This window comes from Lonchura striata, chromosome Z (genome assembly GCF_050655825.1).
Source record: "Lonchura striata isolate lonStrDom1 chromosome Z, ASM5065582v1, whole genome shotgun sequence".
In the NCBI taxonomy this organism is placed as follows: Eukaryota; Metazoa; Chordata; class Aves; order Passeriformes; family Estrildidae; genus Lonchura; species Lonchura striata.
Window position 1 is genome coordinate 7197593 of NC_140740.1, and position 15674 is coordinate 7213266.

Consider the following 15674-nt stretch of genomic DNA (forward strand, 5'->3'; position numbering starts at 1 on the left):
CATGCAACCTGAAAGGCATCAGCATTCAGGAAGCAGCAGCATTCCTTGTTCCTGGAAATATATCAACTGAAAACCCATGCCAATACTCAGGAAAAGATTCCATACTTAACAGTATCATTTGTTGCCTATCAAACTACTTGAAGCACAGCCAAAGTAACAAGAATCTTACTTGGATCTTATATTCCAAAGCTGCAAGGTTCCTTGTTCACTACCAAGGAGAATTTTATTCAGATAGGTGCTGGGATGAAGAAGTGCAGAAACTGCAAATGTGGCTTTATCAAAATCTATCTGAAGATATTCTTCTGCAAAAACAGCAAGAAAAAGTGTTAGTGTAGCTACCCCTACAAATCTGCAGGCTTGCCATACCTTTGAAAATGTAAAAAGCAGGATAGAGCTTTAACTCTTCAAATCCTGCAACTGTTTATTCTTACATTAAAGGATTAGCTAATGTGTAACAGAAGAGGCTAAAGTTCTTTATAATGTAAAAATCTGTTGGCTTGAAGGTGTATCTTTTCCCTGTGAGTCTATCCAGTACAACAACACATGCAATACCATATCTTTATCTGATTTATATCCTTCTGAGGGATTCCTTCTTCTGCCTGAGCAAAACAGCTCATCTGATCAGCATGCCTTTTGTTTGCAATAGCAACTCCAAATCTCTAAAGCCTGGTTACAGACACTTTTGACAACCAGCACACAGAGAATAACACTGGTCACACCAATGAATGCTCTCTAAAGAAAAATATTTGGGGCACTGAAGTACAATTTCACAAAGTACTTGACAATGGCATGAGAAGATGCTGACACAAGCAAAAAGATAATTCATTAAAATTTAATCATACCCAGTCTGGTAGATATCAAGGAATTACAAGAATCAGAAATAATGCCAAAGCTGCTCTATCACAGCCTTTACAAGGAAATGGAACACTAAAATGTAATTTTCATATAATCATTCTCTCTTTTACACCTACACAGAATCTTACTGGGCCTCTGCACATGCTACAGTATCCATAATGAAACATTACTGCAGGATTAGGACTTCAGATCACCAAGTAGCACGATAATTTAAGAATTTTCTTTTTCAATAATAAACCACTTCTGAATATGTGCATTTAACAAAAAACCCTTTTCTTAAATTACTGAATGTCTAATAGTGCTATCCTATAGAGCAGCACCAAAAATAAAATCTCTCACCTTCTGACTGTATGTTCCAAACAATAAGAACATTATCAACATCCACAGAGATTACATGATCACCAAAAGGCTGTAGAAGGTGTATCTTTGCCTTGTGGCCTTCATAGGTATGAACCACCTATAATTTCAAAATAGAAATGCTTCTAATAAACTGTTAAGGCAGAATATCACATTAACATAATACCTGAGGACACCTAACAGAGGTCAGCAGCAAATTCAAATAAAATTCATGGAAAGGCCACACAACTTGAAATGCAAGAGATAATTATATCTGATATTTAAAAATGTTTGCAAAAAGTATGCTACCTAAGTATTTTAAATTATTTATTTATTTAAATGATTTTTTAAAATTTTTACACAGCTACTTAATTATTCTAATTAATATGCAAAACCCAGTTCAGCATGATAGAATTTGCTTTTACATTCTTCCAGTTTAAGCTTTTTACTCCTCATTTTACAGCTTGTTTCCCTAAAACTGAAGGTACCACATCACTACAGAAATAGGCATTCATAGAAAATTAACTTCCTTGATACCACAGACACTACACAACTGTTTTGTACTACTGAGTAATAAGTAAGTTAATAGAAACCTCTTTGTTCCTTGCAAGAGCATGGAGAATGTTGTCATATGAAGCAAATATCAGCATGCGATCTGCTGCCAAACATGTGATGTCTTGTGGCAAAGTGTTACCTGTTGATCAAACAAAAGTAAAGTTAAATGAGTTTCAGGTTCCTAGCAAGAGAGAAAGCTTGACAGTGTATTTCTTTGGCATGGTGACCCACAAAGAAAGACTTCTGTTCAAACATCATGTTGAATTTTAAAGAAATGCGCACATTTCAGAAGAACGCAAATATTACTACAAAACATTACACCAGTAACAACACCATAAGTAACATAAGATTGGTAGAACATAAGGTGGTTCTTTTGAAAAACACTTAATAATATATTAGTGAACTATCTCTATAAGGAAAGGTACAAGCTAGCTTTGTGAGGGCTGAAAACACAGATAATAAATCAAAGTCTCAGCATTAGCAATGCTTATTAGGTTAAATTATTCTGCAGGCCCGGGAGTTAGTGACCCACTCCTGCACCTATCTCTTGATCACACTGAGAATTTAATGCTCTAAGAATACATCTCATTCCCTACCTCATAATTGGGTCAGAAAGAGTATCTAATATCGGGACAGTTACTTGACTAGCCCAAAAGGTAAAAGAATCAAATTCCAGACCACACTGAGAAATTGCTGATGTGGTCCCAGATAGTAGAAAAATTAAAAAAAAAAATACTACAGGGAATAATACTCTCAATCCAAGGAAATATAAAAATGTAAATTCTCAAAGCACTTTACACTTCTGCAGAGAAACACCAGGTCAAAAATCACTGGGAGCACACCTATGATACAAACTAGCATGGTCACACAGCAGCCTTGCCCACAAAGGTGTTTTGTACTGTGACTTGTTAACAGGCATGAAGAAAACTGCACTCCCTACTGTACTGCAGCACAGCTTCACAAGGAAGAACTAAAATACGAACATAAAAGAAGGTTGCACTCCGTGAGGTTTCATTAGTTTGAACATATCTTCCCACAGCACCTCTGAAGTGACTTAGGCTTACAACCAGGTTACAGACATCTGGTACTCCACAGGAGCTGTATGTAAAGCTGCTTAGGCTAAGACAGTTTTAGGCAGACCCAAATTAAAAAGTTCAAAGCATCAACAGCACCATAAAAAGAGAAGCATAGCATCCATATTTTTCGATCACAGTTTTGTATGTAAACACCTCAATTTCTCAAAAAGCTTAGATTATTACAAATGTAAGAAGATGCAGCCTACTGTAGAACAGAATATGCAATGCTTTTGTGCTTTTGCAAGATGAAAACAAAATTAATGTTTACCGCTTTAAAAATGCATAGCTAATAATCTAAATCTGGTCCTGATTGTGTGACATTCATTCTCAAATTTACAGATGTTCTATTAACAGAAAATACTTTATATATGACATGTAAAGTTTTTGTTTTTACAGAACAAAAGTAAACAGAAGTAAAGCCCCTACTTTTCAAGACGGAGTGCATCCCTCTGAATCGTGTAAGTCTCAAGTGAAAGGGACCTTTGGAAATCAACTGGTTCAACATGCCACCAGATCATCACAAAGTTTATCACCAGTACTAGACTGGGTTAGCTGCAGCTGTGCCCAGTTGAGCCTTGAACACTTCTGAAGAATGAGTTCTCCTCAAGGTCTACACTGTACCACAGTTACCCCCTCAGGACATTTTTCTGCTCCCCACTGTGACCCTCTCCGGCTGCAATCTGTGGGAGTTGCCCCTTGCTGCTGTCTACCACTACCACCATCAGCACAAACCAGCCCGACCATCCTACTGCCCTTCAGACACCCTCTGGGCCACTCTGAATCTTGCCCTTCTTAGCACTAAGCAGATCCACTTCCTCCAATGTCTCTTTCCATACTGCTGGCTGCAGGCCCCAGCACTCTCCTGCTCCTCAGCATGCCTCCTGCAGGAGAAAGAGGAGCTGTGGAAGGGACAGAACCACACTAACAGGGTGCTGCAGTCCAGGCATGGCCCCACCAGCATGAAGTGCAGGGGGAGAACAGTTTTGCCCAATCTGCTGGATGGAAGCCCAATACACAGCCTGCCTTACTCACAGTTACCATGTTTTTGGTCAACATTCAGCCTGGCACCAGCACAGCCCAGCTTCTCCCCAGCAGGATGCCACGAGGAGTCAGTTCCCAGCTTGCCCTGTCCCAGGTGCAGCAGGATTCTGCACTTGTCCTCGCCAGACTTGGCAAGGCTCCTGTTAGCCCAGGCTTCGTGTTTTGCTGCAAGCTCCCTGAACTGAAACTTTGCCATTACTCCTCTGTGAGAACCCCAGCCTTGCTCTGGGGTCTCATGTGGTGGTGAAATTTCTCCTCCAACCCGTCATTCCACAGAAAACCTGCGCAGGCTCTTGCTGTTCGGTCTCAAGGCAGTTTATTGTTGGTTATCTAAAAGATTGTCTTCTCGGGCTGCGGCTGCTTGGTCAGTGGCCCAGGCAGAGGCACACACACACCCTGACATCCTCTCTGTCTGCTCTCTTCTTCTTCTCTCTCCCCACCCAGGGCTGCTGCTATCTTTTATATTATATATTAAGTAGTACATGTTTATAGTTTTCCCCCAATACCTACTACCTATATTACCAAGTGCTTTTCTACTCTAAACCAATCTGTGAGTGCCAAAATCACCAAGAACATGGAGGCAAGGATGAAGAAGGAGGAAGAACAGGGTCAGCCCACTTTCCTCCATCTTAGAACTTCTGACCCCCATGTACAAAGTAAAAACCCCCCGGTAGAAGTGTTAAAACCCCCCTGTACAATACTAAAAAAATTTCCCCTCTGTTTTGTAACTACTTTTACTATACTATCTAATATTTTGTGATTGCTTGTTCCACCTCCAAAGTTTGTAACTCATTCCATGGCTCAAACTCAAAATCACAGTTGTTTCCAGCCGCCTGTCAGGGTCTAAAATGCTTCTGACCAAGGCCTGGAACCTCTAAAAATGTCTGAGAGACATTTTGAGTTCCAACACTCCTCCAAAAACAGCATCCTCTGCAAGCTTATCCTAGCAGTGCTTCACACCCTGGCTACTGGGGATGGTCTTGAAGAACGTAGGCCCTGCTGCTGACAGCCAGAGCTCTCTGCCACCAAAGGCCAAGTGAATGTCAAGCCATGAATTCACATCCTTTGTACGCACAGTACAATCAACTGTTAACACTCCCTGAAGGCATCCACATTTATTTTCTTAATGTAGTTATTTTCCTCCTATAACAGTCTTCTAATAATCACAAAAACAACAAAAAAGGGATCTGAAATTAATTCAATAAATTAATAATTGAGCTTTATTCTCTGTGCAATCCTTATGGCTTAGAGGTGGTTTTTGGAAGAACAAGATGGTAAGGACGGAAGGTACAAAATATTTAGTTTTAATTTAGTTTTCTAATAAAACTACATTTCAGTTTCAACAGCAGTCTTATTTCCAAACTGGTATTTTAGATTTCTGAGATCCTTTTAATATATTAAGTGTAAGTATTAGTAAACATAATTTATTTTCTTGTTTTTTAGTTGAAAATGAAGTGTAGATGTTGGACATGTTTAATAAAAACACCCACAAAATAAGAGGAATGAACAATTTATGAGTACTTACTCACAGCAACAATACCAAGTTTCTTCAGCTGCAATGAAAATGGAAAAAATACATTTTTAATGAATGGTTGCAACAAATTAGGTATAAACAAATTAAAAACTCTAGGAATTAACCTAGATCAGAGAATGAATTTGATACTTCACAAACCAGGAAGATTATTCATTCCAGTTTAGAACACTGTCTACTGAAAAACATACAGACAGTAGGTCAAAAGGAATGGGACAATGCATTTGCCAAAAGACCACCAATAGTAAGCTGTGCTTCCTGATGTATTTTACCCTAATTCACAGGAAACCAAAGACATGTTAAGACACCCTGAGGAGCTTGGTAACTTTGTTTCCCCACAATCTCTGCTTCTACCTTATTTTCACTACAACCACCGCTTAGTCTAATTTTATCTCTGTTCCCAGAGATTCTGCTTTAGTTGCAAGCATCTAAGCATCTCTGCCCAGTGATGATCACTACTCTGCTTCAAAGGCTGTGAAGAAAACTGTCAGAGTGAACGCTAAAAGGCACCACAGAAGCACAGGAAGATCCCTGATGTCCATGATGAACACTCTGGTGTTCACTGTACCCAGCTCAATGTTTCCTGTACAGTGAAAATGCTTTGACTGAGCCCAGGGAAGTCATGGAGTTTCCCTCTTTTGAGGCATTCCAAACCCACCTAGAAACGTTCCTCTGTAGCCTGCCCTAGGTGACCCTGGCTTGGCAGAGGAATTGGTCTGGGTGATCTCCAGCGGTCCTTCCCAACCTTAAGGGGTTTATGACTCCACACTGCAAAAACCGATCCGTATCACAGGCTTTCATCTTGCAGAACTCAGCTATGCTCACCCGTTTTCATACAGGAGTTCTAATAGGATCTGACTGCCCTCCGCCCCTCAAACGCTAAACCAGAGCGGGTGAGCTTTAACTGATCTTGTGATGAAGGAAAAGCTTCAGTGCCTGGGCGCTCCCGGCGGATGGGTTGTGCCGTATCGGCTAGCGCTGCTCACATGGCTGAACAAGCTCATTCCCGGCTTGTTCAGCCGGCAGCATCCCTCTTTCCCTTCCTCCCTCCCGGTCACCGCCGGCTGCAGAGGAGCGGCTCCGGGGCACCGCAGCCCCGCACACGCTCCGCATCAGGACGGCGAGGGCGGAGAAGGAAGGGAGGAAGAGGCGGATCTCCCTGCACGGCCCCGGCCTCCCCACGGCCGGTGCGAGCGGGAAGGAGGCCAGGAAAAGCGAGCGGGGACCGGGCGGCCGCGTACTCACATTGTAGGTGTGGACGCTGCGCCCGACGGCGGCGGCCAGGTAGAACTCGCGGTGGCGGCCGTGATAGCGCAGGACGTGCGGGACGTGCCCGCTGAAGCGGCCGAGCACCCGGAACGCGGCGAAGAGCCCCGCGCCCTCCCGCGCCATCGCTCCGCACGTGGCCGCGGCCGCGGCCGCCCTCCCGCAGGAAGCGCCCGCCCGCTTCCGCCGTGCGCGGCTCCGCCCGGCCCCGCGCTGCTCCGCCCGGCCCCGCGCTGCTCCGCCCGGCCCCGCGCTGCTCCGCCCCGCCCCGCGCTGCCCCGCCCCGCGCTGCTCCGCCCGGCCCCGCGCTGCTCCGCCCGGCCCCGCGCTGCTCCGCCCCGCCCCGCGCTGCTCCGCCCCGCGCTGCTCCGCCCGGCCCCGCGCTGCTCCGCCCCGCCCGGCCCCGCGCTGCCCCGCGCTGCTCCGCCCCGCCCGGCCCCGCGCTGCTCCGCCCCGCGCTGCCCCGCCCCGCGCTGCCCCGCGCTGCTCCGCCCGGCCCGCGCCCGCCCCGCCAGCTCTGCCACAAGCACTCCCCGCAGCCGCGACTGCGCGTTGTTTTGTAGTTGTTGTTGTTGTTGCTGTTTTTTTTTCCTCTCTCTTTTTATTCTTCATTTTCGTATCCCCTTTTATTCTCCATTTCGTTATCCCCTTTGCCCTCGCAACGCACCAGGCCCGGTTGAGGGCGGCTCCGCCGCAGAGGCGGCAGCGGAGCGCGAGGTGAGCTCACCTCGGATGGCACATCCCGCGAAACACCCGCATCTGGAGCCTCTGAACTTCCCGAGGTGTCTGCTTTTAGTTTTTGTGGTGGTGGTAGTAGTGTTTGTTTTGTATGTGGTAACTACCACATACATGTTTTTTTTAATAAATTATGGTATTAAAAATAACCCATACCAACCCGCAGGATGACTCCGTTGCTATGACTGCACGGCTGGCAATGCAAGTGAAGTCCGGCGGGGGACGCAAAATGCAAAGCCGCGCCACCCCCAGGCCTCCTATCCCAAGTTGTTGTAGCTTCTCCACACCGCCACCAGCTCCCGGGATTTGCTCTTGTCGCACGGGACCGGGCTTGACGTCCCGGCGGCGCCCCCGGCGCTGTCTCCGGGGCTGCCCCGCTGCGCTGCCGCAGTACCCTCCGCTGCGGCGCAGCAGCCGGGGCAATGGTGCTTCAGGACGGACCGAGTGAGGCGCCACAGCTCGGGCCGCTCCCCGCATCCCCGCGCCCGCTCCAGGAGGCATTCCAGCAGCCGGCCCGCTCGCTCCGCCCGCCTGGATTCCTGCGAGCAGAGGGCCGGTCACGATCCTTAACTCCTTTTCCCTTCAGCGCCTCCCCATGCATCCCTAAAAAGAGGCTGCCCATCCACCACTCCAAAGATATAATAAAGCTCCTCATGCTTGCCCCCTTCTGTCCTCTTTCTTTCCCTCTCCCTCACTTTCCTCTCCCCCTCTCTTTTCCCGTCCTCCCCTCCCCCTCCTTCTCCCCCTTACCTTTCCCCCATTCCCTTATACCCCTTTCTCCCTTTCTTGCCCCCCTCTTCCCTTTTTTTTTTTTTTTTTTTTGGAAAGGGAATGCCACCTAGCCGCCGGGAAGGGTGCGCTCCGGGGCGAACCTCGGACAGCTGCTCGCCCGCCGGCTCGGAGGGCGCGTCCTCGCAGGTGTGAAAGTCGAGTTGTAGCTCCTGGAAGGAAACAACAAAGGGGATGCGTGTTAAAGCCACGTCCCACGGGGTCGCTTCGCCGGCTGCCAGCCTGTCTCGGGCACCCTGCTATCGACATCCCTCCTGCCTCGCACCCCGCCCCGTCGGGGCCTCGCAGGGTGTGGGCGGCTGCGGGGGTCGGGCGGCGGCCGTGCGGGGCAGCCGCTGCTGGGCTGCGCTAGGCAGCTCCAGGCTGCGATGCCCGAGACAGCGGCAGGGCTGCTTTCCCCGAAAAACACTGCCTGGTCTTTGAGCTGAGGGCCGGCTGCGCGTGTGAGCCCTCCGCGTAGCTTCTAAACCACTTATCACCTTTGTAACCGTGACACCATCTTCAGCGTCGGTGAAGCATTATACAAGCGACTTTCAGTCCTAGGGGTCTGCAAGGTGCTGGGAAGGGTCGGGTAGAGCTCTGGCAGCGGCCGCTCGGGCTCCAGCTCTCCGTCCCTGCCAGTCCCAGCTTCAGCGAAGCACATTTTAGGAAGGTCACCGGAGGAGAGCTGGACATAATTTCAAGGTCCTGTTTCACAGGTACCGGCTTACTAAACTAGCCAATTCCCGGCTTGCTAACCGAGATTTTCAGAAAGTAGCTGCCAGTGGTCAGGGGTAAAAACGTGTAGGCAGTGCCATCCCGACAGTTTCCCTCCGATGCCACCAGAGAAAGCACCAACCTCTTGTGTAAAGGTTGTGTCTGCATCCAAAACGTTTAGTAGATCCTCCTGTATCTTGCCGTGGTTACAGAGGCTGAAATTGTAGGTGGACCCCCGCGGTAAGAAGGCGATCTGAAGAAAGATGATCAAGCTACAAAGGACTGCGTGAGAAAAAGCCAAAGGTTAATTATCCTGCACCACTACGTGACCCGACAAGGCACGAAAAACAGCTGAAGAGAGGGATGCTCGTGCTTCAGAAGCACTAGAGAAACTGGTTGGTTACCGTTGTAATTATCCATGGTGTCTTTACACGTTGTTTTTCTCCTCCTGGGCTTCAGATCGTTGCTGGCTTCATATATGTACCTGTACGCCTACGGAAATAAAGGTTTCCAATTCCATAACCGGGGCTCATTTGGACGTCTCTTTCACCTCTTTCCAGAACTGTAAATAATTATTACTCAGTCTTGAGGTTGTGTCACTGATTCGAAAATAAAACCGGAATAACGAATAATAATCAAAGATATCATCCAAACCCCAACAACAAAAGAAAACACAAAGGCTTTGAAACAGACAATCCTGTTTGAAACAAGTGTGAGTAGCCCTCTCCATAAACACGTGGGGTGCAACTTCAGCGGGAACTGTTGCAGTGAAACCGACTTTCTCTTGAAGGCGAGAAAAAAATGCTTCGGGACACCTGCCGAGGGTCTGCCCGGGGGTAGGCATGCATACCCTCCACACTGAGGCTGCAGGGACATCTCCAGTGCATCATTTTAACGCGCTAGTGCGGGAGTAACTGGAGCATAGTGGTCGTTCCTCCATCCCCGTCTACAATTGCGGTTTTTTTTTCTCTCGAAGGTGAACGTTTTATTTTACAAACCCCTTTCCCCGGGGGAGTCCCTTCGCTTGCTTAGGCTGCGGGGAGTGCAGGCGGGGAGCAGCTGCTCGGCCGTGGGGACAGCCTGGCTAACAATGCAGTGGGGACCGGGACGCGGAGGACATCGCGGGACTGACTGGCTGCCCCGGGCACGGGGTATCGGGATGTTCAGGACGACAAAAGACAGGCTGCCCTGGGCACAGGGTATCGGTATGAGAGGGACGTCGGGGGCCAGTCTGCCGCGGGCATTGGCGGCCAGGCTGCCGGGGGTGCCGGCTAAAAAGGAGGCATGGTCCCGCTCCCTCCCTCATTCCCCGGAGCCTTTCTCCGGCCAGCACCGGCACCTCAGCCACATTGGGCACCAGCTGTTTCCTGGTCCTGCTGAAGTGTTTCAAAAGTGCCTCGGGAGCCTCTGCGGAAGCCCCGTCCGGGGGCGTGCTCGTTTTCGGGGAATGCTCCCTGCGGCATGAGTCATGAGGGAAGCCCTGGAAGGATGCTGCGGGACAACGCGCCTCGCTGGCCGGCTCAGGGGGAACCAGCCAGAGCAGCTTAGTCATCAGTGGGTGTCTGTCCGCTTGAGTGGGTTCCCGCCCTGCTCTCCTCTTGGATCTCTCCGTCCCTCTGTTTCTTCTCGTCCTGCGTCTCGCAGCCCTGGGCGGGAGACGAGAGGCGGCCGCAGCGCCCTGGTCTCCGCTGGGAACCCCCAGGTCTCTGTTTCAAAGCGTGGCCGCAGTCCTGTGACTCCGTAAATGTGTGTAGGTGTCTGTTTTTCCGTACATCTAATTCTAGTCATAACTGACGCTTCAAAATCCATGCTTTAACAGCTATTGCACTAATGGAGATGTGCCTGCACAGCTCTGCTTGGGTAGCCCTCGAGAGCACTTGAAAAGGTGCTTACTTGCATTGCTCTCACAATGTTGCCAATTTGTTGCCAAACAAATTCCAGTTTCCTAAAGGATGTCTTGTTCTCATATTCTAGAAGGGGTTTTCTTAACTTGCAAAGTCACGTGCTTTAGTCTTTCTCCAAAGATTTATGTTTGAACTTGATAATGCGAAGTTACTAAGCTGATAAAAAGATGAATCTGTTCAATAGCTTTGCAATTGGAGGTGCACCATAACACAGAGGTTACCTTAGGTGAGTTTTATTGTACACCAGAGAACCAGCATCATCGCCAATTAAAGCATATTTGTGCCATGAATTCAGTGTAATACTGATCTAAGGTCGAGGAACGTGCTATTTTTTACTTCTCATTGTTCATTTGTCTTTGCTGAGCAGCACACAAACTCCTGTGAATAGCTAAATAAAAGTATTCATTTGCCCCTACCAAACAGGACATACTAAACTTGTGTGTAGACAAAGTGAACAATTATATTTTAATGCAAATAACAACGGGTTGAAATTATTTTCCATCACTGGTAGCATGCACATGCTTTTATTTCTGTGTCTCCAAAGACATAACAAAATGTAAAAGACACTGGCAATATACTCAGATAAGCAAATTTTTAAAAATGTGATTTTTGAAGGGAATAGAAATACATGTGGCTGTAAAAGACAATTTGGCATTGAAAACATGCATGTAAGTAAATTAAAATGAAAGTCTATTAGGAGAAAGGGAATTAGCTTATTCTTTAATCACCTTTTTCTTTTTTTGAACGGAAACTTTCTGTAAATAAATAGTATATCTCAGGAACTTTGCTAATCTTTTCATTTGCATGCAGCACTAACCTCCAAAATGTCAAATTATGATGAATATGTGTTCGTTTTCTATTTTAAATTCTTCAGAGAGAAAAGTTCAAATACTGGCATATGTACCAAAGAGGCAGGGGGCAAAAGTGGACTTTATAAAAATCTGTTCATTTTTATAACTGTAACAATTCAAAACTTTTTACTTGCTTCAGGCAGCCTCACTTGTGACAGCAGCTTTTGACTGGAGCAATTGACCGAATTCAAGGGACTTGGAAGTGGTTTCCATTAAGAAAAAAAAGTGTCAGGAGGCATTTTTCTGATGGATCTTTATACTTACAATACAACTGCTTTCCTCCTTAATCCCTGTGTCCTGGTTGAACTGAAGACTTCACATTTGTGGTGGTGCTTGAGTAATGGGAAGATGGGATTGAGAAATCGAAGTTGTTATTTTGCTGCAGGTCGAGATGGTATCTGTGGGTGGGACTGCTTCCAGCACTCACGAGGAGAAGAAGAAAGACAACATGAAGTAATTGACTTTAGTAGACATTTCTAACCAATATTGTTATATTTATGGGATTTTATTATAATTTATTATTTTGGCTTGTATTTGCTGAGCCAGTTTTGACTCTTACATCTTGGTACATATAGCTGGAAGGCAAACCTTTTGCTTCTTTTCTTTTTCATAAACATGAGTAATATATTCTTTCCTAAAACCTCTCACCACTACAGAAATGCCATTATATCCAGGATGCTTAACATATTTATACTTTGCATATATAGGATTTGGAAATTTTTAAAATTCAGTACCCAACCAGCTAATCAAAGAATTCCCTGCCTTTTGCAGCTTGGAGGTGTGAATGCCACCATCAGGAAACCTCAGCAATCATGAAAATTATGTTAGAGATAACTTTCATGCACAGATCATGGGGAAAAAAGCTCAGTGGCCTCATATTTTTTCATAAGGTTTTGTTAAAATAATTTAATTTCAGAAAATGATGCAAATATTTTTCTTTTAAAACATAATAATTTCCAACACAATGGAATTTATAAGTGGTGCCCACAATTTTTTTCCACATTCCTATATGATGTTTAGAGTCCACTTCTCCTGGCCACAGACACACAAGACTTGCTGGCTGCCCTTTAGGATCTTGCCTCCTTGGAAGCAAGCAGCAGGTGAATGCTGGTGATGACCTCCTCATGCCACTTGGAAAAGGTGTATATATCCCCACCAGGAGCACCTGGGGGTAGCTGGTGGCTGGTAATGAACAAACCAGCACTAAGAGGGTCGAGCAGTTCTTGCCTTTGGTGCTCCTCAGCTTCCACCAGAGGTCAAAAGACAAAACACGGCAAAACACAGGAGTATGTCCACATTACTGGATAAAAACCTAACCATTTTCATCTAATATGGTCATGGCGCATGATGGTATTTTTTTGGGTAGCAGTTGTCTAGACCATCAGCACATCTGCAGGACTTGGGCACATGAGTCCTGAGGTGAACACAAAATACCTTGCCCACAATCTACCCACACTGGTGGCTTCTGCATGGGTGCATAAAAACCCCCGAAGTTTGAACATCCAGGTTGCCTAAAGTCCCACAGCATCAACTGCTGACTCACACTCTCTTGTAAAAGCTTCACAACCACATTTTTCTCAGTACAATTTGTTTATAGCATTAATTTCCTGTCTCTTTTGGAAATTGAGCACCCATCCAAATGAGAAGTTTCAGTACCAGGAGTCAAACCAAGGCCACCTTGCCCTGGCCATTCTTCTGGGGCCATGCTGAGATGCTTTCCAGCAAGGCTGACAAATGAGAGTGGAGAGCTGTTATTCTATGTGCATATCAGTTGCTAGAAGATATAAAATGCATATTACCTAGAGGTGTCACAGTGATTCATTGCCAGAAAAAGCTTCAAAGACTCATCACTCTTGTGGTTAACAGTGGGGCCCTTGAGGAATTGTAGTCTGTGAGTTAAACAGACTTGTCTCTGCTGTTCTCTGTTCCCTTGTCATCTTCTTTTTATCTCTCCAAGCATCTTTTGCTACCACATTGCCATTGTCAGCCTTAAGTCTTTTGCCCTTCTATTCTTATCCAGTCCCAATAATTTTCCAAGTCCATTATTAAATACTTATTTTTAAAATTTTTATCTTTCTTGGGTAGAGAAGACTTTACCTGCCTTTAAACTCTTCCCTTGTTTTTTCTCACTCCTCATCTTTTAAAATCCCATGAGAAGTAATTAAAAAAATATTAGTTGCATCTATTCTGGTTCACAAAACCTAATGTATCAGAATTGTAACCATGTCATGGTTCTGGGTATTTTCGGCTCATCTGACTTAAGACTGTTAAGATTTTTTTTGTCTTGTGTGATCATGACTTATTAACACATTTAACTTTCCTTGAATTTTGTCTTGCATTTCCTGAGTTAATGAAAATGCATTAAAACAGTGCTGCCATTATTTTTATCCTTTTTTTCATTAGTACTCTAATATAATGCCAGCATTCTTCTCTCTCAAAATTAATATACTTACATTGAAACTTAGTGTCCTGTGCTTTGAAATGTAGTATTTAAGGATAAATTGAAAGGAGCATATGGAAGTACTTTGGTCATGTCCACTGTGTAAAATCTGAACAAAAGGAAACCATCGCTTCAAACTTTAAACAACTCTCAACACACTGCTGAAGTATAATGAACTTTGCATTAGAATTGGGTATCCACTGGCTGTTGTTGCAACTGGATATGCCTGACTGTATAAGAAATACTTTTAAACCACTAAAGCAGGGTGAGGAATCTCAACACAAAAATTTTTCCTTCAGATCCTTGCTTTGAAGCCACCACATTTAGTAAGGGAGGTCAAGAATTTTCTGGCTAGAAAAAATGAGGAAAAACCAGTTTCCCACATTTGAAATATTTTGCCAAATATGTGAGGTTTGTCTCATCCAAGAATTATTTCAGTAGAAAGCCAGTTGAATTATTGATGTGTTTTGTCAAGGCAAATACCCTGAGGCACTTACTCAACAAGGTGAATTAAAAACTCTGAGTTCTTGGGAAAGTCAATCTCCATGTTATTGAAAGGAGTGAAACTGAAAGGACATCCTTACCTTGATCAACCACAGGATCTATAACTTCTGGAGAAATGGAAGAATTTTATATATATATATATATATATATATATATATATATATATATAAACTAGAAATGTTGACTGCTTAATAGCATTTCATTTTTCTGATCAGCAACTGATCGCTTTTAAAAATCAACAAATAGCATGTCCCTGCTCCCCTGTTTTCTCTTCTATTCACTTTGCTGCTTACGTTGACTTTGAGCAATGCTGACTTTATAAAATGCTTCTGAATATTTTAGTTGCACACTTTTTAACAGGAATATAAGACTAATGCTGCAATGACTTTGACATTACCAATATAATGAAAGGGCAGTGAAAAGCAAAATAGACATTTGTACTTTTTTTTCTCACAGGTATTAGCAAAATAAGTACATTATTTAACAGTCGTGTGGTTGAATGAAAGGATTAGATCTTACAAATACCAAGATATCACATTCACCAAGGAGAGCAACCTAACCTTAATATTATAAACAACTTGCTACAGACAGTTTCTTATCTTGCCATTATCTTGTTTCTTATCTTCTAATTGAAGCACAGTGTTGACAAACTCATGCCTTAGTGCTGTTTCAGTAAAAACTTGAAGTGAGGCTAGACAATACCAGAAGGTTTAGATAAAAACGGGATTAAGCTGCTGTATTTCAAGGGCTGCAAAACAATCACAATTAAGCTTCTTCAAAATCAGCAATCCATTTCACCTCATCCAACTACAATATGCTTTATAATTTGTTAAGAGAATAGGGAAGTTAGCTGTGTTTTCTCTCTCTCTACTCTCAGAAAGAGCAATATGCCAGAAATCTTCTGCATGTAAATAATGCTGAACTATATTTTGCCAAGAAAGTCTGCCAAGTGGAGTAAAGACATAGATGTAGTGTAGCCCCAGGGAAAGCAAATGGAAATTCCTGGTAACTGGAACAAAGAGGATGTCCAGCTCTCACTGTACTCATGATTTAAAGTATAGTCGCTCAGAACTGCAATTCTCAATGCTGCTGCTC

The 15674-nt window shown here is 44.9% G+C and overlaps 2 protein-coding genes and 1 long non-coding RNA gene across 4 annotated transcripts in view; 1 reads left to right on the top strand and 2 right to left on the bottom strand.

Moving 5' to 3' along the window:
* The window catches only part of WDR36 (WD repeat domain 36), a 32951-nt gene extending 25263 nt beyond the window's left edge, over nucleotides 1–7688 (bottom strand). The window contains exons 1-5 of one of the 2 annotated variants that reach the window (XM_085566122.1): nucleotides 7556–7688; nucleotides 5389–5416; nucleotides 1785–1885; nucleotides 1195–1312; nucleotides 170–302 (exon numbers count right to left, since the gene is read on the bottom strand). In XM_085566122.1, the coding sequence (XP_085422248.1) occupies nucleotides 170–302; nucleotides 1195–1312; nucleotides 1785–1841 (308 nt within the window). In that variant the 5' untranslated portion in view covers nucleotides 1842–1885; nucleotides 5389–5416; nucleotides 7556–7688. Of the gene's footprint in view, nucleotides 1–169; nucleotides 303–1194; nucleotides 1313–1784; nucleotides 1886–5388; nucleotides 5417–6639; nucleotides 6829–7555 lie in introns of those variants that run through there. The other variant, XM_021524786.3, reaches the window with a different exon arrangement.
* On the top strand, nucleotides 7087–9402 carry LOC146763607 (uncharacterized). The gene is made up of 2 exons (XR_014951068.1): nucleotides 7087–7442; nucleotides 7562–9402. It is a non-coding gene; the product is annotated as an uncharacterized LOC146763607 (long non-coding RNA).
* Nucleotides 8142–14721, bottom strand: LOC146763608 (uncharacterized). The gene is made up of 4 exons (XM_085566125.1): nucleotides 11900–14721; nucleotides 9285–9372; nucleotides 9023–9162; nucleotides 8142–8336 (listed from the first exon to the last, which is right to left on the bottom strand). Exons 2-4 carry the CDS (start codon nucleotides 9298–9300, stop codon nucleotides 8142–8144), a joined length of 351 nt encoding a protein of 116 aa, XP_085422251.1. The 5' UTR covers nucleotides 9301–9372; nucleotides 11900–14721.
* Between the last annotated feature and the right edge of the window lie 953 nt (nucleotides 14722–15674).

What these genes read in the sequence shown, in the direction of transcription:
- LOC146763608 (XM_085566125.1), bottom strand. An exon ending in ACACAACCTTTACACAAGAG is followed by an intron (nt 8,337 to 9,022) that starts GTTGGTGCTTTC and finishes GTTTCCTTCCAG; the next exon opens with GAGCTACAACTCGACTTTCA.